Raw genomic sequence first — 23,022 nt, forward strand, 5'->3', positions numbered from 1 at the left:
AGACTTTAAATTTATGCATAACTAAGCAGTATGAATGCTGCTTTCATTTGCACTGGCAGGTGATTAATTGTAGAAATTCCAAGTTCTGTCCTGAAGCTGGGATTTTTACAGGATCAAAAATTTTGGAAGGTATCAGGGAGTAAGAAAACTGACAATTAGGAACTAATTTAAGAAAAGGCATGCATTTTCAGTCAGTGGTTGTAAAAGCTGAGTATGAGCATATCAGGATAATGCTCACAGGAATTTTTTTTGCTAGTATTATTTGTTGCCTAATTTTTCGGAGCTGGTCACACTCAGTGTTAGGGAAACACCTTTTAGAAAGGATGGTATAAACAGAAAAGGATGCTGAACCCACCCCTACAAATGAGTAGCTTAGTTTGTGCATATTTACATCTAACAGAGCAATGCTGTTGTCATATTCTATAAAAAGGGTTGTGAGTATTTAGTAGGTGATGAATGCATTTATTATGCATTAGCAGGGGAGAGGTCTGAAAGAGAAACAGCTCTCCTGGGTGCTGTTACAAACCATCTCCTGAGTAACACACGGGATTTATTAAAGAGTACAAGACTGGAAATGTCTTTACAGATCTATTTGTAGCAAAGTGAAATTCTGCTGCATGTTGCTCTCTCAATTAAAACCAAAGTTTATTGGCTGCAGAGGTCAGGAAGGGTTTGGGAGATGCAGATTCTTTGGGGCAGAAAGATACTGAGGGGTCAGTTTTGTAAGGTCTCAGTTGTTATTTGGGTCCTGCTGCTAGAGTGATGTTGGTCCTGGTGTGGCATCTTACAGTGAAGACATGCTGGATATATATAATGAAAAAGCAATGCAAGGAAACTTCTGCTAGATAATAAATGTTTGGAATTTTTCCAACCCATGAATCTACCTCTAATGCTGTTGGTAAAAATTGATCCACTACCTTCTCAGGCTGTTCAGTCTGTGGCATTGCTTTGGAAAAAAAGGTTGTGACCAACAGCTTTAAATGACCAAAAACTGTATGATGAGAGATGAGCAAACTGTGCTGAGGTGCCTGCAGAGCAGTGAACCTCCTCCTGTGCCAGCGGCTTGTGGAGGGATTTTCCATTCTTTGGATTTTTGAGTAGCACATTCATTGCTCTTTATTAAACAAGAGGGACTCCTGATGGAAGTTACAAACTCCCAGGCATATGTTTTCCTAGTCTGGTCACATCAGATATGGGTCGTGTTTGTGCAACCTGTAAGGAAGCAAAACTTGGTATGAGCAAAATGTCCTACTCTAAGTAATTCTTTTACTTCTTCAGGTCACTTCTTGCAGACATTTTCCTATGGGAGGATGACAAAAGGTTTGAATTTGTGTAGTTCAGCAACCACAAATTTTCTTTTGTGCCCAAATCTAGTTCCAGATCCCTTTTTAAAAAGCATCAATGGAAAAGTTCTGTCAAAAATTGCTACCTCATTTTGCATTCTCGTTGTCCTAAGAAAGAAAAACTCTACAAAATGCCTGACAAAGAAGAGTAGTTTGGCATTTGGAGCACTCCTGTTTGGCCACAGGGAACACGAAAGTTATCAGGCATCTGTTATTCTGGTCCTGTGAGCTCTTATTTCTCCACTTTATCTCCATTAACTTAGTGCTTTTCCTGCAGAGGTTCTGTAACATTTCTAGGTTCATGAAGATTAATAACATCACCCTCCCAAGAGTGTCTGGGGACTACACAGACTCCTACGCAGCTCCAACAACCTCTGCTTGTTCTTTTCCTTCTGAATTCTCACTTCATTTTGTTTCTTCCCTCTTACTTTTTCATTTGTCTGCTTTTTGACCCTCTGTCTTTTCTGTTTGGATAACAGCTACTCCAACTTTTCCCCAGCTAATTCCTTTCTTCTTTCCACCCTTCACCTCTCCAGACTGTTACACATCCCCTTTGTTATCTCCACCGCCTTACAGTGTTTCACTGTTGATCTGTGCAACCATTTCCATTTGCAATCAGATGAAGCATTCCCAAACTCCGACTTTGAAGCCGGGTTGCAGGCTCATAGTGTGGTGGGCTGCTCTGGGGATGTATCACACACAGACGAGGGAGATGCAGGCTCTGTCTAATAATCAATAGATGGAGGCAGGAGAGCACACTCTTGCTCCAGGCACAGAACTTGGTAATGTATTCACTTTCTTGCTTTAACGTTTCCAGCTATAATTTTTGTGTATTAACATATTTTAATAATACCGAAATACTTCAGGATGCATTAACAAATGTAAATGATGGGATTGAATGTAAGGCTGTTTAAAGGATATATGCAATAGAAAAGAGAGATGAACAGAAATAATGAGAAAGAGTGCATTTTATACATCCCCTATGTTCCAGCCTTAAAGCACGACTTTGACTGTGAGGCTGTGAGTCTGAAATCATGAGAGGACAAGAGGTAACAGAGGGATCTTGTTTCATGTTTTTGGAGCTGCTATATCAATCATTCATAAAACAGTTTTGATAGCTTTAGATAATTTCTGTTCAACAACTTATTACTAAACAAAATGTCTGTTCCAGAGATCAGCAAATGCAATTGCAGTGAGTAGATCTGTAGGAAATCTCCAGTGTAAGACACTTTATAGCTCCTCATGAAATGATTCAGAATTTTTCCATTCTAATACTCTTACAGCTGGAAGTCATAGAAAAGAAAAAGTGGATAGATGAGGAGAGCCTGCATCTGCTCTAATAGCAACTTTTTACAATATCATCCTTAAATAGTCAATGCATTAATAAACTTACTGGTAGGCGACGACAGGCTAGTGAAGTACTAAGAATGGTGCAGGAAAATTAAATTGCAAACTAAAAATCACTCGCAGAACACTTGGGAAAATCAACCTTTCTAATCTCTAACATGTATAAGTATCAAGCCTCTAAGTATCAGAAGATATAATTAAAACAGTTGATTGCCCTTAAAGTCATCCTAGTTTCAAAACAGGACAGTTTAAGATACCATGGAGAGAAATAAAACACAAAAAATGTGTAATTTTTCAAATACAGAAGAGGAACCCTATACATCCCCAAAATGGTGGTTGTTCTACAAGCTCCAAGTCTGTGCTTCTAAATAGCTCTGTGCATTTAATTGCACATAGAAGTTTTACAGCCAGAGAGAGCTCTTATATCTAATCTGAAAACACCTGGCTAGAGACTGAGCAGACTTTTGTTGTTGGCTGCTTTTTGACAGTAATTTCATTATACATAGTGGGAAATACTCTAGTAAAACTGCATTTTGTTGGAGTATATCATTTTATTGATTTATTTCAGTCACTTAAGCTTATTCATTTATTCACAGTGTTATGAGAAAAAGGAATGCTTATATCGTGTTTAAGGAGGGAGAGAGGAGAACGAGGACCAGTTTGGAGCAGGTCTGGTGGTTCAAACTAGATAGTTGCTACTCAAAAGTAATTGCTGTCCTACTCTGCAGCATGCCAGAACCTATGATTAACGTTTGTGGGCTTAAACCATACTCATGCCAACAAAATCCTGAGATTGGGAGGTAGGGGGTTATTGCTTTACAGGATAATTGCAGTAAGCAGAAAGTCTCTTCTGCACATGTTGTCAGGCTTCACTACAGTCTGGTGTCATGACATGAGCAAAGGCTTTTGGGGGTGCTTTGCTTTTCCATAGTTATTGCCAGGTAGGCAAGTGGGTTTTCCTCAAGTGTGTCAACTAAAAATAAAGCTAAAATTCTTCTGTTAAATAAGCAAAATCTTTCCTCAGGCTGAGGAGTAGTTATAATTGGGTTTTTCTCACCATTTATTCTCTTTAGTTAAATTGCCATCAAGCAGTTTATGTCTCTTTGCATTTGAATTAGGTGGCAGAGTTGTCCAGTTTGAAAATGTGACTACAATAAATGAGTTTCTTTTCAAGAGCCAAGCTATGGAAGGAGATGATTAAAGTGCCATGTGGAGTGTTTTAAGAAGCATTTTAACCAGGCTGAAATCACATACCATTCTTCTATTCTTTTGCATGAAATAACTGCTCTAGATAGGCTGCACAACTCCCTTCCTGAATTACAATGGCAGGAGAGAGTTGTTTACTATTCCCAGCTCTAAAGCTTTCCCACTGCATGGGGGCTGATTGGTGTTTATGGCTGTTTGCAGAAGGGCTGTTTAATCAAATAAACCAGACCCCATTCCCTGCTGAATGTAAGAGAGGGAGAGATATCAATCCCAGGGGCTGTATCAAGATGGGTGGAGAACACAATGCATCTGTAATGAAAAACCCAGTAGATAAGCAACTGCATTATAAAAGTCTGTAAGGGTTCTGGTCATAGCATCAATCAAAGGGTAGAAGATTGTTTTGTTTTATCACTCTGACCTCAGAGCAGGATTTCCCTGTAGTGCAGTCAAGGTTTGACCCCAGGTGGCATCACAACCCCACACAGCCACTCTGTCACTCTCCCTCATCTCAGGACAGGGGAGAGAATCAGCAGAGTGAAAGTGAGAAAACTCATGGCTTGAGATAAAGATGGTTTAATAAATAAAGAGAAAGCCACACAAGCAATCAAAGCAAAACATGGAATCCATTCACCACTTCCCCCAGGCAGGCAGGTGTTCAGCCATCCCCAGGAAAGCAGGGCTCACGTGTAACAGGTACTTGGGAAGACAAATACCAGCGCTCTGAATGTTCCCCCCTTCCTCCTTCTTCCATTGGCTCTATATGCTGAGCATGATGTCACATGGTGTGGGATACCCTGGGGTCAGCTGTACCCACTGTGTCCCCTCTCAACTCCTCCTGCACCCCCAGTCTCCTCGCTGGTGGGGTGGTGGGAGGAGCAGAAAAGGCCTTGACATGGTGGAAGCTCTGCTCAGCAATAATAAAAATATCCCTGTGCTATTGACACTGTTTCCAGCAAAAATCCAAAACATAGCCCATACTAGCTAGTACAAAGAAAATTAACCATCCCAGTCAAAACAAACACAAATATATTTCTAGCAAGAATTCTCAACCTGTGAGTAAACAAATCTAGGACATAGCACCTTCCCATCAGTGAGTCTTGTCCCTGACAGTCTGTAATACAAATTCCCAGGGAACCCCTAAATTTCAGTCCTCCATTCAGTCCTGAATGCAGTTCTTTATACTCTGTTTTATAAGAGATTGATGGCCAGGACATGTCTTGTGATTATCCAAGGTACTGCAACATAACTTGATTCCAAATGGTCTGAATTTGTTACCACGGGAAGACGCCGAAAACAATGATTTGTGTCCTGCAGCATGGGGAAATGGCATGGACTTGCTTCTTAAACTGCATGTGGTCAGAAAAATGTGACAAATCCAAGTTTGAAAATCTTTACATTTTGTTTCACACGTGGCAGGAGTTCTGAGTGTGGTTGTGTTTTATGTGACGCTTCAAGTATGCACTTGAAAGCTGCTGGACTGGGCCTCTCAATGGGCACAAGTACCCACTCACCTCATTCATGGGTTTTCACTGGGAATTGATATGGGAGAGGACACCAGTCTGCTCATCCCTCTTAGAGGGGAGGCCCACAGCTACTGCATGCTCAAAAGCAGAATTTGGCGTGAAAAAAATTAGGTGGTTAGAAGCAGCAATATCTTCAGGATCAAAATTTTGGCCTTAAGTGCTACAATTCTTCTCCAGTGATGTCTTTATGCACAAGTTGTTGTATGAATCTCTTGGAGTCCAAATGTTGTGGTTCACAGCATAGTCAGGAGGCAACACACAACAATGTAGGTGCACACAGGGCAGGTGTAACCAGCAAAGGCAGGAATGTCTCCTCACAAAAAGAAAACGTGAGCATCGATAAATGAATGTTTGCAAAGTGCTTTCAGTCCTTCAGATCATGCTGTTACTAAACTGAACCTCTTTGATTATGCAATGGTTGTGCTGAAAGCTAAATGAAGGAGATGGTTTTATTTAAACAGTATCTTATTCTTGATTAGAGCGATCATTAAATCGTTTCAGATCCAACAAAGTGAGCAGCAGATGGAACACAGCAAAGACAGCAGAGCAATATGAGATTTTAGAAGAGAATCGAACTAGGCAAACCCAGAAGTAATTCAAAAGAGCTCATAACAAAATTCTGGCTAATGTAATGACATATAGCATATGTTTGTTAATTACAACAGTTGTGGAAAATACTCAGGGTATTATTTTGTCTTTTGATAGATGCCAATAGCAATCTTGAGTTAGAAAATTGTACTTCTAAATACATCCTCTCGTGTGGTGAGAATCTCCCCACCTTATTAGACACTGTAGTGATTTTGCAAAATTTAGATGAAGTTTAGTGGAGTGGAAATATCAGCCAAGCTTGTAACTAAAGATCACATAAATTCATCATATCTGATGGATTTTGCTATGCTTCTTGCAGTACCTCTCTCCTCCCAAACTAGTGTTCTGCTTTTCAAGATCTTGAATTGCCCAATTCAGCCTCTAATCAGCTGGCTTCTCCACCTTCGTAGGACATCCCATCAAACGTTTTCTCTGTCTTTCTACCACATCCTTTCTCCTATCTTCAAAGTTAATTTCTCCCTACAGCCAACATGAAAATTCTTTAGCTCAAATTTGGCATCCATTGAAAGCAGTCAGTGGTAGACTTCAGCTCAATTTCTATTTCCATTCACCAATTGGAAGCTGACTTGGCTGTTTCCGACCTTGTGAACAGAGTTACAAAGGGGAAATCTCATGACAACAAGAATTACTTAGCATAACGTTATATCACATCCAGATCCATTCCTGGCTGAAGGAGGACAAATCACAACCAAATAACAGAGAAGCTTGCAGAAGGTTTGTTTTGAATTTCTTTCTAGTAGTAGTCCTAGGCCTGGTGGAGTTTCTTCAGTCCCCATAGAGTTTCACATGGTACACTTTTGGGCTGATACTGCATCAAATTGTACCATATCCTTTCAGGATTTATATTGCACACCTTCTATACAGGTTTCAGTTTATTTTAGTTATTTATTTTATTTATATTATTTATTTATATTATTTTATTTATTTCTACCCGAAAATTTTTAAGCTATGAGGCATTTCTAACACTCCATGACAAGTTTTATCTAAATTTTGCAGCTGCAGTTTTGATCTCATCTTTATCATGTTATTCTCAATTTCTAGATTTCTGTTCTTTGTTTTTTACTAGGTTGTTGTCATATTTTTACAGTCTGTGATTTATCTCAGTTCATTCAGCCCATACATTGCTAGACCTAGGTTCTGGTGTGTGCCCCATGTGGGTACAGAGTAAGCCCATTGAACTGACTATTAGTTATTCACTAGCTGCCAAATGTAGATGCCTGTACTGGGTCTCAGATTCCCATTGTACTTGCATTGTTCAGCTCTAAATAATTTGAAATATGACAAAAAGAATAAAAAGAAGTTTTAAAAGAGACAAGAGAAAATATTATTGTGGTTTAATCTTCTTCAGCTACAATACAATATGCTCTTCATAGATATGTCATATATAAGATAAAGGAGGATATATTTTTCTGGCATTGTATTTGCTCTGCTTTCTTATATACATCTTGTGAATTAAAGTTTTTCCAAAATTGAACATGAGTGATGTAGCAACAATGATACGATATTGGACTTGACATAGATGTCGATTTGTAAGAATCGTGCTTTCCCTTTGTGTCTGAAGGGATGATCTTTTCAGATGAAGAGCCCACGTGTGTGCAGTACGATGTTTTAATAGAAGTGCACACAGAAAGGAGCTGTATCTGCACCCAGAGCACTGTTTGTACAGATGCAGGCATGCAGCTGATTTTCCTGAAAACTTAGTCAGGTACTTATCACCAATGTGGCAGAAGCTGTGCAGCATCCTTTAGTATCTCCCTTAAAAAGTAAAAAAACCCCATTGATTTCATCATTTTCCATTTAAAAATCCATACTGAAGGAACAAGGAGCATGCTAATAATATAGAACTGGGCACTTAAATTATTATTTTTCTGTTTTGGCAGTCAGTTAAGGTCTTTTTCCACCCTTGCCACTGTGCTGGCAGCTCACATGTTCCTGTGAAATGAAGTACCTAATTTTTTGAAAGCCAGAGGAAAAACTGCAGTTCTTCCCTAACTTTAGTATGTATGTATCCAATACACTGTCCTTCTCATGGGAGAGCTCTGAAAGAGAAATTATTTTAAAGTTATGTTGTGATATAAATGTAGCTAACAAGGAACAGCAGTTTAGATATTCCTTCTTTACATAGACATAGTCCAACTTGGTTTTCAGTGAAATAAATAAGACAACACTGATGAGATTACATTTCCTAACAAGGTAGTGGCCTTTTTCAAGCCATCAGATGCTGGGTGATACCCGCTACACTTTAGATTAAGTGCTAGAATATCAAGTTCATTATTTTAGGATTCTTTTGCATGTGTTTTTCAACTTCCTTTCCCATTGTTTGGTGCTACCTAATGAAATTACTTCATTCACTCAAGTAAGATGTTTACTGATGTACATGATTAGGTGGGCACTTAGCTGCCAACACTGCATGCACAAATACCTGATTTGCAAGTGAATTTTCTAACTAAGAAAATCTCAGTTGATATTCCTAATTCCAGCTGAAATGCTACTTCATTTTAAGATGGCAAATAAGTTCTGATTACATGATGAAATTTTTTTTTCTCTTACATAAGTCCTTTACTTTTCTCATGACTTCTCTCAAAGATACCTTGGCATTTTTATTAACAGGGTAGGACTAGAACAAGTACTTGATTTTAACCCAGTTGTATTCTATTTGTATACCCAGTGACACGGGGTATACACATCAAATTCAAATTAAGAAAATAAGTAAGACTGGGTGACTAATTATAATGTATGTTTACCAAAGAACTATCCTTGTTTATGATATAATGAGATTTCTCAGCATACTTTGTCCAAGTTTGAATTTGAGAGTTTTGAGCAACACGTAAAGAGACATCAGTTTCCATGATTCATTAGACTCACAGGAAATCAGTAGTGGAGCAGGAAATACAATTTCTTATTGCCTTAATGATTCTATTTATACATATTTAGATTTTTTTAAGATGCCTAAAAACATGGCTCAAGTAAACCAGAGTGAGCTATCATTAGGGATTTATTCACTGGAATATAATCATAATTGAAACTGAAACTGTATAAGGAAGGATAAGTATTTTTATAAAATACTGCATAGTTTCAAAAGCACTAAAATTGTCAACATGTCATCATAGGGTATTTTCATATTCAACGACTATCTCTTTTTGATCAAAGTGGGGTTTTTTTCATTTTGAAATGTTAATCCATGGCAGGAAAGTAATTCAGATTGAAGTCAACTTTTTGGAATAAAAATATTCTCCAGTTTGGATTTTTTTTTACTGGTTTTGGTGATATTTTTCCTTAATTCAAAATTTTGAAATTCCTTGTGCAGAAAGATAACTAATTTCTGTCCAGCTCAATCTATCACTTTCACCAAGCAAAAGGTCTGTGTTTAAAATTACATCTCTGAGTTTGTGTCAAGTGTCCTGCCCAGGAATTTCTGCTGATTCCTGTTTCAAGAGAAGGAAGGGACTAAAAATCATGAAAAATACCAGTCCTAAATGACTCCTCCAGCACAAGTGACTGTTTTTCAGTAATTCATTTATTTTCAGTTGATGTTTGGCAACTGTTTCTCAGTTTTGTCATCTGTAAACTGATTCCTGGCATCTGAGCTATGGTGTGGGCAGATCAGGATGAATTAAAAGCAAATATAATGGAAGTGTGTGACTTGCACTTCATCTGTTATTTACAAAGGTGTGCCAAATGAATGTTACAGCCCTGGATAAGTGGAAATGCCTGTAGCCAGAGATGAACTGGTCTGTGTACATTTGAAGGCAAAGGCTGTAAGTATTTCACTCTGTAAAGATGCAAAAGCCCAACTATCACCTGAAATTAGAGTGGCAGTAAACATAAAATCCCTAGTTGGCTGTGAAGAGTGCTCAGGAGCTGTTGAACTGTTTTGAGTGCTGCTTGAACTTGAAACTCCTTCTGGACACTGTTTACATCTTGATTTACCTTTACACATACAGAACTTGGGTGCCTGCTCCTCTACCTGGCCTTGCTCTGCCTGGCTGTGCATTGTGAATGACTCTTAACAGCATCCTTTGTATTCACTGTTTTATGTGAGGGGTTTGACTTCCTAGTTTGTGACTGCAAGCAGGGGCTGTAGGCTTGCTGCAGGGAGGGCAGCAGAGACAGGAGCCCTCTTCAAGACTTACAGGGACCTTATGGGACAAGTTCTGTTGTGTCATCTTCTCAGTTGTCTGCAGGGTGATAGCAAGAAGGCAATCTGAACTGAGTAAAATATGTGACTGCACTGGTCTTCTTTCCCCTCCCACAGCTCCTGATGTCTTCCATGGGTCCTAAACCGCAAAAGAAAGAGAAAACTTTGATGGCTCAAATCTGTAATGTTCTCTTTTCCTGTGGGTTCAAAGCACCTTCTTGCACGAATCAAAATGCATTCAGCAGTGGGGTCTCCAAAGACCTGACAAGGCAGTGACAAGGGATGGTGTGGTGACATTAGGAACCAGTCTGTGCAGCAGCCTGAACTTACAGTCTTCCAAAAGTACTCAGAGACACCCTATGGTAGCCTTTATTGAGCTCCCAGGGAAAGCAGATGCCAGGGGTTGTTGAAAGGTAGAAACCTGAAGGGGTGGGGACAAATCTCTGTTTGCCTCTTTCCGTGGCCACATGACCTGCTGCACTTAGGGGGAAGATTAACTGCCAGAGAAGATAAGTGGTTTCATGCAGGTTCTCCAAAGGAAGAGGAGGCTTTTGAGACAAGCAAAGTCTGTATGCAAGCAAATGGATATGGAAGCACTGAGCTTCATGATCCAAACCTCCTCCTTTGTGCTCCAGCCCAAGCTTGTGCGGGTTGCCAGCAGTTAGTGCTTCTTGTTTCCTGCAGGTCATCAAAATGAGGGGAAACATGCTAAGTTGCTGTGCAGTGTAATTTCAGATAGGTGAAAAAGAGGGGCTGGGAAGCTTTTCTTTTGAAGCTCGAGAGACTGTGTCTTGACCAAGCTGGCTCCATCCAAATCTGGGCAGGAGATGCTTATCAAAAAGAGAAGAATACAATGGTTCAAAAGAAGGTAGTTAAATTCTTTTGTGTGAATAGTGGGACATCTTGAATCCTATTACCACTAGGAAAGTGGCCAGGGCTCATGTACAAGGAATATGAAAAACTGAAAGGTAAGTCAGTTTCTTTAAAATAAGTTTCTAAAACGAAACTATTATTTCAAAATAGAATTTCAAAAAAGAATTTTTCAGTATCACTGGTAGTTTTGCAAAGGGTTGTGGTTACAGTTCTTTTTCAACTGATGAATGGTTTTGATGAGTAGTTTTTTGACGTTTAATGATTTTTCTCTCCTTGCATTGGTATTCAGTAAGTGTGTCTTTGAAAAAGGAATGCTGCCCAAGAATTGCAGTTAGGCTTCTATTCTAAAGAAGGGGGACAAGAACCCTTCAGTGAGCATCATACTGGATTGATTTAATATAAAGAGGAATTCTGCTTTTCTAAATTTACCTCTGTTTAGCTTCTCCATGGTACTTCAATCCACAATTTTTTTTCCACCCAAATGAGGAGTATTGACCCATGTACGTTTCCTCATTTAAATGTTCTTTTATAGGGAATTAACTATCACAAAAATATTAATTTATCAGAAGAGGGGGATGCCTTTAGCAACATTTGGTTTAAAGTTGCCTCATTATTGAGACTGCCACTTGGTTACCACAGATCTAATTTTCTGAAGTGCTTTCATATAATTTCTCTATATGACCTTCACTAGTGATACTCTTAAAACAGTATGTATTGCTATCTGCAGCACTTGGTTGCCAAAGAATAAGTGAGAAGCTGGCATAATAAAAAAAAGGTATTGCTTCCTTTCCTTTCAAAGGCCTGCTTTGCTGAGATTTGTTTTATTCTGCTGTGTCTCTTCCATCTGAAATGAATGTTTGCTGGAGCAAACCTGTGGTTCAGCTGCATGTCAGTGATCAGCATGATCTGCTGGTTTTTTAGTGCTTTGCTGTGATCACCTGAAGAGGCAGCTGGCTCTGTTCTCCCCCCACCCTCAGAACTGTACCTTCAGTTGGCCTCCACTGTTTTGCTCTGCTTGTTATTTTCTTTCGTGTTAACTTACAAGATACCTTTAATTACAATGGCAAAATGTGACAGCACTGAGCACTGGGAAAGTTCTGACACTGTGGTGCCCTCTCATTACAGAGCTCTCATACCTGAGTAATTCTTATTCTGGATGAATTATTCAAGGTCTGCCCAGTGCAACAAGTGAACATGTGATCATGAGGCTTTTCTCAAGAAGTTGATGGCAGGCTGCATATGAGGAATTAATGCTTTTCCTTACTAAGTTTTATAAGTAACAAATAGACATGTCATTCCAGCTGATAAGACACTGTAATGAAAGATAAACTTCATACTGAAGAAGAGATGAGGCTGGGATTTCTAATCTCCTTTTTTTTCCCCTAAGCTTCCCAGGTGTTTCATTTCTGCTGCTGTTTTCTCCTGGGCTCAGTGATGCTTTTAGAAACTATTCTGCATTTTCTGTTTGAATAAGTACAAAGAATACACTTCAATGTTTTTCAAATAGTAGCCCTTGAACTTAAATAATTTTCTATAGGCCCTGCAAAATTACATACTAAAGGTGGTGATAGTACTACTACTAGTAGTAGTAGTAGTAGTAGCTGGTTACCTTGATGAGTTTCTTATATATACATATATATATATATATATATATATATAAAATATATATCAATTTTCATTCTGTGCTCTAATACCATCATGGGAATCCAGCTCCTGTCTTGCACTGCAGAGAGCTGTCGGTCAGATTCAGATTCCCTAAATGCATGACTGCATTTCAGTCTTAAGTTATGCAGATCAGCCACACGCGCTGTCCTGCAAGGGAGAGTGGGGCAAGAAGCTCCAAAATTGCAATTTGGATGTACAGAATGATTTATTTTTGTAAATTATTGGGATCTATTCAACAAAGCTGAAATGTAAGGTTTTATTTCACTGGGATCCAAACAGAAGTCAGATGAATTTGTGCCCTTTGTGAACAAAACCAAGACTTGAAGCCTTGGTCCCTTGAGGAAAACAAATTAGCAAATGAGAATTTCTCTGAAGGCAGAAGATCTGACTTCTGCTGCAGTCCGATAAACAACAACTTCATTGGCCTCTTGCAAGAGGATTATGGAAAGTGTTTCCATTCCCTTCTGCTGAAAAAAACCCTCCCTTGTGAATGCCATCAACCTGTCCGCCAACATCTGACAATCTGAAAATCTAGATTTAGGCTTCCGCCTCAGATTTCATCTTTTCCTTTTCCCATTTTGTAGTACAATATCCACACTACGTATACCAGCTTTCACTCATCTATTTGCAAATGTTCACTCAATTTTCTCCCCTCTTCTTCATTCCTTGTGTAATAGCAGCCTTGGTGAGGCTGTGCTGTAGAGAGGAGCACATCCCTCTGCAAGCTGTAGCTGCTGCACACTTGCTGAACATGGCAAGAGTGTATCAAAAATTTCATTTATGTATTTATACATGCCAAAGTCTCAGCTCCACGCTGATGGGCAAAGGTCTAGCTAGAAGCACTGGATGGTGTTTTTTCCTCTGTGTAGTCAGTGCAGTGGAATGGTCCATCTTGGAGAACAGGACTCTCAAAATGCTGTATGGAGCAGGTGATTAACCAATGTCCTTGACTGGGTTTAAGTCAGAGCTGGAGCTGCTGCTTCTGTGCTGGGGAAGAGTCAGTTTGTATCCTTAGCTAAAATACAACAAATACTGCAGCTCACAACTTCATAGGCAGGGAAAGGTGTACAGCAGTTGGCACCTGACTGATAATGGAAAGGAGTAGAAAAGCACCACTACTGTGACTCTGGGGTGTAGGCACAGGGAGTTAAGAAAATGGGCTTCATCAGCATTATCTAATAATTTTAAGATTTTCCTCTAGATAATTAATATCATTTTAATCAGTTCAAACATAAGACTTCCCAGCCCTTATGAGTTCCATTGTTTTTATAAGAGTTAACACATTTTATGTACAATGAAATATTTAAAAGAGGCCTGCAGGAAAAAAAAATTGCCAGTTCCTTTTAACCTGCGATCTGTTGTGTATTTTTTTTCTTTCACAATGATTCTTTGTATTTCTTTTATAGAGGAATTCAAAATACAGAAAAGATATTATCCAAGAAGACACGTATGGAAAATTGCAGCAATTGGTTGTTGTTTACTTACAATTACCTTCTCTGAAATTTAACATTTGCTAGACCTAGAAATGTGATTTTTAGAATGCCAGAGCTGTACACAAATACATTATTCAGCTTACACTGCATGAGCGGGTTAGCTGTAGCAAGAAATACTATTCACATCCATCTTGACATAAAATATATGCATATGCAACAGTGCAATGGCTTTAAATGTTTTCCTCTTATAACTCAACTGGTTTTTGGTGGAATCATCCAGGATAAATTTTAGCTAATATCTACAGACACGGGTTCAGCAAAGAAAAATTTTGTAAGTGTTCAGTGATAGAAAATAGAAATATAACAGCCCTACAGAAATAGTTTTACCATCTATGTGCTGATGACCCCTGTTCTGTGTAACAACTCTTTTTACAGTAACTCTTTCAGAATTGCTCACAGGACCATGAAGTCAAGCCAAGCATTTCTGTGTGGTACCACACCTCCCAGTTTCACTTAATGACCACTGCGGTGCTTGACTTCAAAATACCCTGATGAACAACTAACAGTTTCAATTTTGCCTGGTTTTGTTTCAGGGTTTTTTTTCCTCCTATGACAATAGACACCAGATACTCAAAAAGTCTCTTTAGCCTCTGCCATAGTGACAGGCGGGAAGCCCCAGGGAAGGAGAGCGAAGTGTCAGTTCTGCATGCCCCGGTGGACTGGAGAGCTGGGGCTGCTGCAGAATGATAATGTGCTGCCCTCCTACAAACACCTCCCTGGTGATCCTGGGCTGCATGGCCATGTGTGAACAGCATTCAGATCTGCCACCATCCTGAAATGTTGTTCTCTCTGTACAGAAGGCCAATATAATGGTGAGGAAATGTAGAATCAGGTACGCAGTTTTTCCGCGAGTACTGAGTTACATGCGTTGCATGGATCCATTTCTTTTTCCAAGGAGATTTTGCTTTCATTTAGCTCCCATAATTAGCTGAATGTAAGTTTCCTAACTTTTTCTCATAATACAGAGCTGGAATTTTTGCTGTTGATTTTGAGGCCCAAAGTAGAAGTCTTTCACATAGCTATTGGAGAGCTACAAAATATGTGCTTCCCATAGTAAGAGGGAGAGAGAGGGAAGGATATAAGTTTTTAATTGACATTTTGTTCTGAAATTCTCTTGTCCTTTTACAGAGAGCATCATCTCCTCTTTCCATAGTGTAGGTGCAAATATCTGTGAAATACCAGCAATGTTCCAGGTATGCTATGCTCTAGCAAAATTTTATTCTTAGTCCTTTAAGCTAAAACCAGTCTTGAGCTGTGTGAAAGATCCCTGGACAGGGAGTTTAGACCAATTCTCAGAAGAAGAGTATTCCAAGAAGGAAATCCTGTAGCTCCAGAGCTGCTAGAAAACTGATTCTCTCTTAGTGAAAAAAGTGTTTCTCCCATGCATAAAAATTAAGAATTTGAGACAGTTTAAAAGTAGTGTCACTGCTAATGGGAGGGCCAAACTGATAGAATTGCAAGGAAGGATGGAAGAAAGCCATATCCAGCTCGGCTAAGTGACAGAAAGATCCATCAATAATTGAAAAGTGTCAGCTCCAAAGTGTGACTGAGTATTTAGAACTGCAGAGCAAAAATACCTAGGAATGACATAAGAAAGTTATATATATATATATATATATATATAAATAGGTAGTAAGACTAAATTGAAGTAACAAAAAATGTTAGAGCAAGAAGTAATTCTCTAAAGAGATGGATTGCAAGCATGACAATTGCAACTTAGGTTTGCTCCATGGTTTTGAATTCCTCATATTTGTTAGTGAATAGGGCAGAAATGCTAAAAAGGATGTATTTTAATGCATGGAGCAATCATGTGTTGAAGGTAGATGATGGGAATGATCCCTTCTGGCTCTCCAGTCTCTTTTGTGCCCCATGCACTTTAACTGAGGCTCACTGTGATCTTATCTGTGAAAAGTAATATCTTCGTGGGAACCTGAACTGTGATATTATCAGCTCTGCTCTGAGGATCTTACATATACCACTTCATCACAGATATTATTGACAGTAAGTGCTTTTACCACTTTTATATATTCTCTTTGTGAGTTGTTTTACAGCAAGGCAGCTAAATCAAGAGAATTTTTTCTGACCAGCTGAGCAGTTGATAAGTCTCTTTACAAGCACTTAGGTGAATTCAATGCACTAGGATGATAAAAAGGCAGCTTAGGAAAAAAGCGGGTGTCAAAACATAACCCTCTGCTCTTTCCATCACCTCAAAGGTTATGTCCCACATGTAAAATTACTTGGGTTTTGAACCCCACTTTCCCTTAATTCTTTTGTTCAGAAAGTCCATCTGATCCTTTCCAGGATTCATTTGCCCACTTCTGATCTTCTGCTTTTGTCTCCTATTTCCCTCCCTTGTTCTCTGCACATCATGGTCCTTTTTCAGGCTGAGTCATTATCCTTTTAAATTCTCCTAGGAAGGGCTTTTTTCTCAGTCATGCTATTTCTAACTCAAGTGGTGTCTGCAGGAGGATCAGAACAACCCATGCTAGGGAGAGCTCTGTGAGTGGCAGTCCTATAGGACAAGCACACAAGTTGTATAGTTTGTTAATTTCAAATTCACTTCTATCCCTTATTCCCTGACTGTTTAGATAGACCTAAACTTCCACTGGGATGAGCGAAAAACCATTCTTGACTATTTTCAGAGCCTGAAGATTAAAACTGACCCAGTCCTGCACTTGTGTGTGCACTTTGAAAAGAATTTTCTTTATCCTGCAAATCCTGTGCAGTCCACAGATAATATGGCTCCCTTTCTGTTCCAAAATCTGCACAAATCCTCCCCCTGCCATGCCTACAGATGGCAATAGGAAATATTCCCTTGCCAGGCCTGCAGTTAAAAGGAATGTGTCCCAAATGCAATCGTTCCTTGTGCACTACATCTTGTGAGCAAGCAGACGGTGTGGCTTGCTTCAGTAACTTTTATAGGCAAACAGTCTTTAAAAACATAATCTACATTGTCAAAGCCTAATCTAAATGATGTACTGACATTGCTTACTTTGATATGCTGACTTGGTTTTGAATTCTCTCTGGATTGCCTGGCCCCACATGGCCTTTTTGTGTTTTGTTTACTTTTCACTTAGCCGTCACGTATTTATTCCCATTAGATGTACAAAGGCAGTGGATTCAGCCTAGTTTTACAGCTTAGTTGGCTAATACAGCACAGGGAAAGCGCTGAGTGAAGCCAAGCAGAGGGGCAGGAAAAGAGCAGAGTGATTCTTCTGGTCTGACACAGACACCAATGAAACAGAAAACCTGTAAAAGATCTGGGTCTGGTAGAGCAGCTAGAGATTACTATTTTTTCAGAAAAACATGATTTTTCTGGAAAGCAGAAATTCACCGATTTGTATAGACCGAATTTCTGGTTTTAAAGGCTTGCTTCTGAATAAATGCTGAAATTTCATATGCATCACATATATTTAATTTTTTTTAACTCTGGATTTGTTTCAAGTGTGAATGGATGGGAAAATATTACTTTAAAAGCTTTTCAGTGTAATGAGCTCGTTGGATTTATCTTAGTCAAGCAGTTAAAATGGCTTGCATGACCTTGTTCTGTGAAAGTCTTCGAAGATATGTGAAAATGCCTCATGCTGAGAAAAGTAATCCCAAAAAATCTACTTGGTGTGATCTTACCCAAGAACCCATAAGACAAATGGGTGTTTGTGAAGTCCGTCAGAACTTGAAGCATGACTGAAATGTGGACCATTCTGAACAGTGGTCTTCCCTCTGGATAGCCATGCCTACCCTCCCATGCTTCTCCCAATGGGAATACCTAACTTCCCTCTAAATGGTTGTTTTCACACTTCAAAATAAAAACAGGGGAAGATTTCACATGGAATTTAGCATTGGTGGAGGGACCATGGTGTTTCCTTTGTTGCCTGAAAAGGGACAGTCAGATTTCCTCCATGGCACTGTGTCACTGAGGGCATGTTTTCAGGTCATGTTTCTTCAGTTTCAGCCGAGGCGCTCAGCCCAAGCCCCTCATAGCACCAGTGTCTGGGCACCTTTGATGCTGGCAGCAGCTGGGCACCCAAACTTCACTTCCTTTGAAGAACTGTGCTGAAACTGCCCCATTTCCCGGTGCAGTGACCTCCTTTCAGACTTGGCCATCCGTAGGCTGAGCTTTTCCTCTGTTTACTGCAGGTGAAATACGGGAACTATGCCTTTGTGTGGGACGCAGCAGTGCTGGAATACGTGGCCATCAATGATGCGGAGTGCTCCTTCTACACGGTCGGGAACACTGTCGCGGACAGAGGATATGGGATCGCCCTGCAGCATGGCAGCCCCTACCGAGACGTCTTCTCACAAAGGTAAGGCTTTGCAGTAGGAGCAGCAGGTACGAAGGGAAGGTTTCTCTCAGCTCTGGACCCTTCTTTTAATTGAATTTTTGGTGAAGGGAAAAGATCTTGTATTTGCAATCCGCTTCATTTCTTGCGTAGGCATTCATTTTCTCCGAGACATTGAATTATTCACTTTTCTAGAAACTGCATTAAAAATGCTTTGTGTTGCTCTTATTTGAATTGTTCTTGTTTCTTTTGAAAAACATTAATGAGATGAACTCAACTTCATTAGCAGGAAAATGAGGGAAGAGTTGCTTCATTTGTTATAGAGTCAGCATAACTCAACCCTTCCTATTACAGAAGCTGTTTCTTAAAGAAAAAGAAAGTGAATTTGGACACTGATGGGAAAACTAAAGGGAATGAACAAGAACATTTGATTTTTTGGTGGAAATACCCCTATTAGAAACCAAAAGCATAGCTCCTTATCCCCATACTAATCGATCTCTTGGGTTTCAAAAGTGAAATCTCTAGAGATGCTACTGGTACTGTCTTTCTATTAGGATTGGAAATACTAAATTAATTGTATGTATTGTGCCTTTGCAGTATTTGTGCTTCACTCCAGTATTGATTCCTAAATCAGGATGCGTGTGAAATGAAAAAAACTACCCAACTTTCTTAAAGTGTAATATCTGCAGTTTGGCACTTAGGAGATGTGGGCTAATCTCGTGATCCTTTTTTCATTCTGAATCTGGTCTCTCAGCCTTGTTTCTGTTCGTTTGTGTTATGTGCATGAAGCAAAATTTTACAGTTGCTGCGATGGGATTTCTTTTGTGTGGCTGCCTGGTAAACATACAAAATATGCTTAATTTGGGCCTTTGCCTTTGTCCAAAGACTGTGGTGGGGGGAAAGCAGCCAGTGAGTAACACTGTGCAGATCCAGACGAATCATTCTCTGCTCACACTTACAGCATGAACAGAGAAGACTTGGATTCATTGAATCTGTTCTATATCGGGAGTGATATTGCTGAATTTTGTGCTAACGTAGCAGCAACATAATAAAATTTTCACAGGATCAGTGAGAAATGTAATTTCTGTGAAACATGATCTGCTTTGTATATTACAAAGAGTATTAGAGGCAAATATTTACCAAATGCTGTAATACTCTCATATTCCAGCTGTGACCAGGCTGGCTCTGCTTAAAATCTCTGGCACTCTAAACAAAGGAGGCAAATTCCTTCCTGTAATCTTTCACAGAAATTCTTCCACCTATTAGAGTTCTCAGGTGCTTGTCAAGGTGTTAAGTCATCCTCTTCACAGTCTTATCCACGTAAGCTTGAGTACAAAAATTGGAAGACATTAAGGAATTTCATAGCCTGTGTCTTTATTACTAAACACGGTGAAAGCGCCAAGTGACATGGCACGGCTCACGCCCCCATTCCTCATGCCCACCACTGCTGCCCTGCAAGTCAAGCTGGATGCATCCAAACTGCCCTTAGACACTGCTTGTGACAGGGTTTGTATACTGGGTATAGCTCTTGGCATATGGGGAAAGAGGTTATGGCTGGTTCTGGCAAGAGACTTTCTTCTTGGCCGCAGCCTTCAGCACATGGAGAGGCTTCTTCCGATACACTGCCTTCAGCGACTCCTGGATCATTGGTCTGTGCAGGCCTGACATTTCCAAGTACAATTTTATTTCATAAGGAAATTTCAGCTTTTCAGTGTATTATTATATCTTGGAGCTATACGAAAGAGGAAAGAAGCATAAGAATTTGCACATATATAGGTATTTTTATCTGAGGATCTTCGAAGCAATACTTAAATATTAGCATCTCTCAGGAAAGCAAATGCCATTTCCACTTAATGCTTGGGGAATCCATAGCATCAGGAGACTTAAATGAAATGCAAAGGTCATGTGTTGTCCCCTGGTGGAATCAGGGATCATAGGCACTCATTTTTGATTTCCTGCTAAAGTTGTCAGAGTTTAGGTAGATGAAGAGAGGGATTACTTGTCAGATACTGGGCCACAGGAGGATCTGGATGGATGCGCAGAACTTAGCACTGGTGAGAAAATAACTCATTACATTAGCAGAAGTAATGGTTGAACAGAGAAACTGGAATTTGCTTGCAGTGATACTACCTCCTGGAGAATTTAGAGAGCCTGAGATATATGGTCTGAAAATGTGTGTGCTGCTGTGCTTACATTCTTATTTCTGTATTATGAGAGCATATTATATAGCATTTTTAATTATGTCCATAAATATACATTTACAGTTTAAAGCAGTGGAAGACCAAATAAGAAACAAACATATGAAAGAGAAATCATGCTTACAAGGTAGCTTACAAGGTTTTGTTCTTAACATGCTTCTGTACTGTTCTTTAAGTTTACATCCGTGTGGTTTTCACACACCATCCTTACATTTCTTCCTAATGAAAAGGCTCAACAACCTTCAGCAGCTGCAGCCTGCATGCTAAATAGAGAGAGGAATAAATCCATTGTATAGGATTAGAAAATGTTCACATGAATATTTCACTTTTTTAATGCATCAGGGAGCTGGTTTAAAATATATTGGCACTTCTTGATCTTTCCCAAAATAAATATATTTATGTGAAAATACAGGTCTTCTAAGAAATTTCATATAAAGCCATAAGATGCACAGTGTTAAATCCCTAGGGTGCAGCTGTAAAAGGTCTGGCAAGCTTACAGGAGATTTTGTTCTCTGTGCAGGAAGCTTTTCTGAACATTCAGGTGATTCCCAGAGAAACAGGAAAAGACAGAGAGAAAAAACACTCACCCCTTCTCTCTAAAGCTACGGCATGTGAGCTGCACCCAGGGTAACACTGTGGTAAAATTTACCAACAGGAAGCAGCGTAAAGAAGCTGGTCTTTGAGACCTTTCTTTTTCACATGCAAAAAAAATCCCTTCTATGCCAAAACAAAGACAGGAGCAGCAGTGAATGGCCTGACTGCGGTGTCAGATTGGCTTTTTTGCTGGACAGGGATGGCAAAGCAGCCAGGTGGGATCCCACACAGCATCTGTGACCAGTCCCTGCCTAATGTTTTGTCTGAAAACAGGTGCTCTGGGTCCATCCTGAAAATAGGCATGTGGCTGTAACACAAATAATATAGAAAAGAATCTGGGTAGTATCTGAAAGGTAGACTTGTCATAGCCATCCTGATGACTTCATTCACATTGTTGCAAATGTTAACAAACACAACTGGCCATGCCACTAGGCAGTGAGATGATGTGCTCAGGTAGAGTGCTGTCCTCTTTTCTTTGCCACTAAGACTTAACCTTCTGAGCACCAGCAGCCTCCAGGCAGCATGTCAGTTTTCTCTATATATATATTTTTCTTTCAAGGTAATGACAGGGGCTGTAATAATAGGAACTGCCAAATTTCCTAGGAGAGCTTGAAAAGGATGTGTCTTTTGGTTCATGAGGAACTGTGTGGTGACACTAAATTTGACACCTGTTAAGAATTCTTTTCAGCCCTAAACTTTAAAACTTCCACTGCACCCCTGGGAGGTATAACTATAATTGCAGACGCCTTTCAGAGTATTTCATAGGCTGTCTGTGCTTCCTGCAGTGCTGCAGCAATGGCTCAGGCACTGCGCTGGTGGCTGGCTTTTGGTGGGGGTCAAGGAGGGGTGGCAGCAAAGTGCTGGAATGCTGTTCATGTCTCCACTTTCTCTGCTGTTTCACTCTCTTCTTCTGCACTACAGTCCCGGCCACACAGCACGCTGGAGGCAAAGGGAGAGGAAGCACTAATTTCGTGCTCAGCAGAGGCCAGTAGCCAGCTATTCAGTTAAGTAACTGGAACATGTCAACACCCAAAACCACTGAAAAATCAAGCCATAATTGTTCTGCACCCCTCACATCCCAAAGAGCATCCGTGTGTGATCTGCCCCTTTAGGTAAAAGAAAACAGTGACCATAGGAAGAATAAAAAAGAAAAGGCAAGCTTGCCCTCAGAGCCCACAGTGTGGGACTCTTGCTTGTTCATCAGCTGTGTTTCCACAAATGATCCTCCCCAGCCAAGTACAAGCTCATGGACACCTAAAGTTGTCTGTGTGCCAAAAGAAGCAGCAGCATTTCCACAATTCCTGGTGGTTGTCTGTGGGAGGTGGGGTGTGTGAGGGCAAAAAGTATGGAAGGTGCAACTACCATATGGCTTCTGCAGAAACCTCAGTCTGATTTGACATTATGCACAAAAAGTCACAGCAAGTTTGTGCTGCTGCTAGAGAAGCCAATCACATCTTTTTGTCCTAAGTGGGAAAAAGAAATGGACACTTTATATAATGATTTCCTCATGGCAAGCCCAAAGACACCTCCCTAGGAGCAAGTGGTGCGCTTTCAGATATCCAAAAGTTTGGAGGGAAAGAAGAGAGCCATCGCATGGCATTTCAGACTGTCCTTAGCAAATTATTATCCAGCTGCTTTAAATAAATGGTATGGATATTCTCCTGTCCTTTTTACATCTCATCAGCAGAATCCTGAGTCTTAGAAAGTTCCTGCCCTTAGCCATAAATATGTGTTCCTCCTGTCTCCTCACCAT

The 23,022-nt window shown here is 39.9% G+C and overlaps 1 protein-coding gene across 2 annotated transcripts in view; it reads left to right on the top strand.

Annotated features, from left to right (window-relative positions):
* The window catches only part of GRID2 (glutamate ionotropic receptor delta type subunit 2), a 693,323-nt gene that overhangs the window by 607,256 nt on the left and 63,045 nt on the right, over positions 1-23,022 (top strand). For both annotated transcript variants that reach the window (XR_005601815.1, XM_039551427.1), the window contains exon 14: positions 18,335-18,501. Coding sequence is in view for 1 of the 2 variants with exons in the window: in XM_039551427.1 (XP_039407361.1) it covers positions 18,335-18,501 (167 nt within the window). In the remaining variant the exon portion in view is untranslated. The remainder of the gene's footprint in view (positions 1-18,334; positions 18,502-23,022) is intronic.

This window comes from Corvus cornix, chromosome 4 (genome assembly GCF_000738735.6).
Source record: "Corvus cornix cornix isolate S_Up_H32 chromosome 4, ASM73873v5, whole genome shotgun sequence".
Lineage (NCBI taxonomy): Eukaryota > Metazoa > Chordata > Aves > Passeriformes > Corvidae > Corvus > Corvus cornix.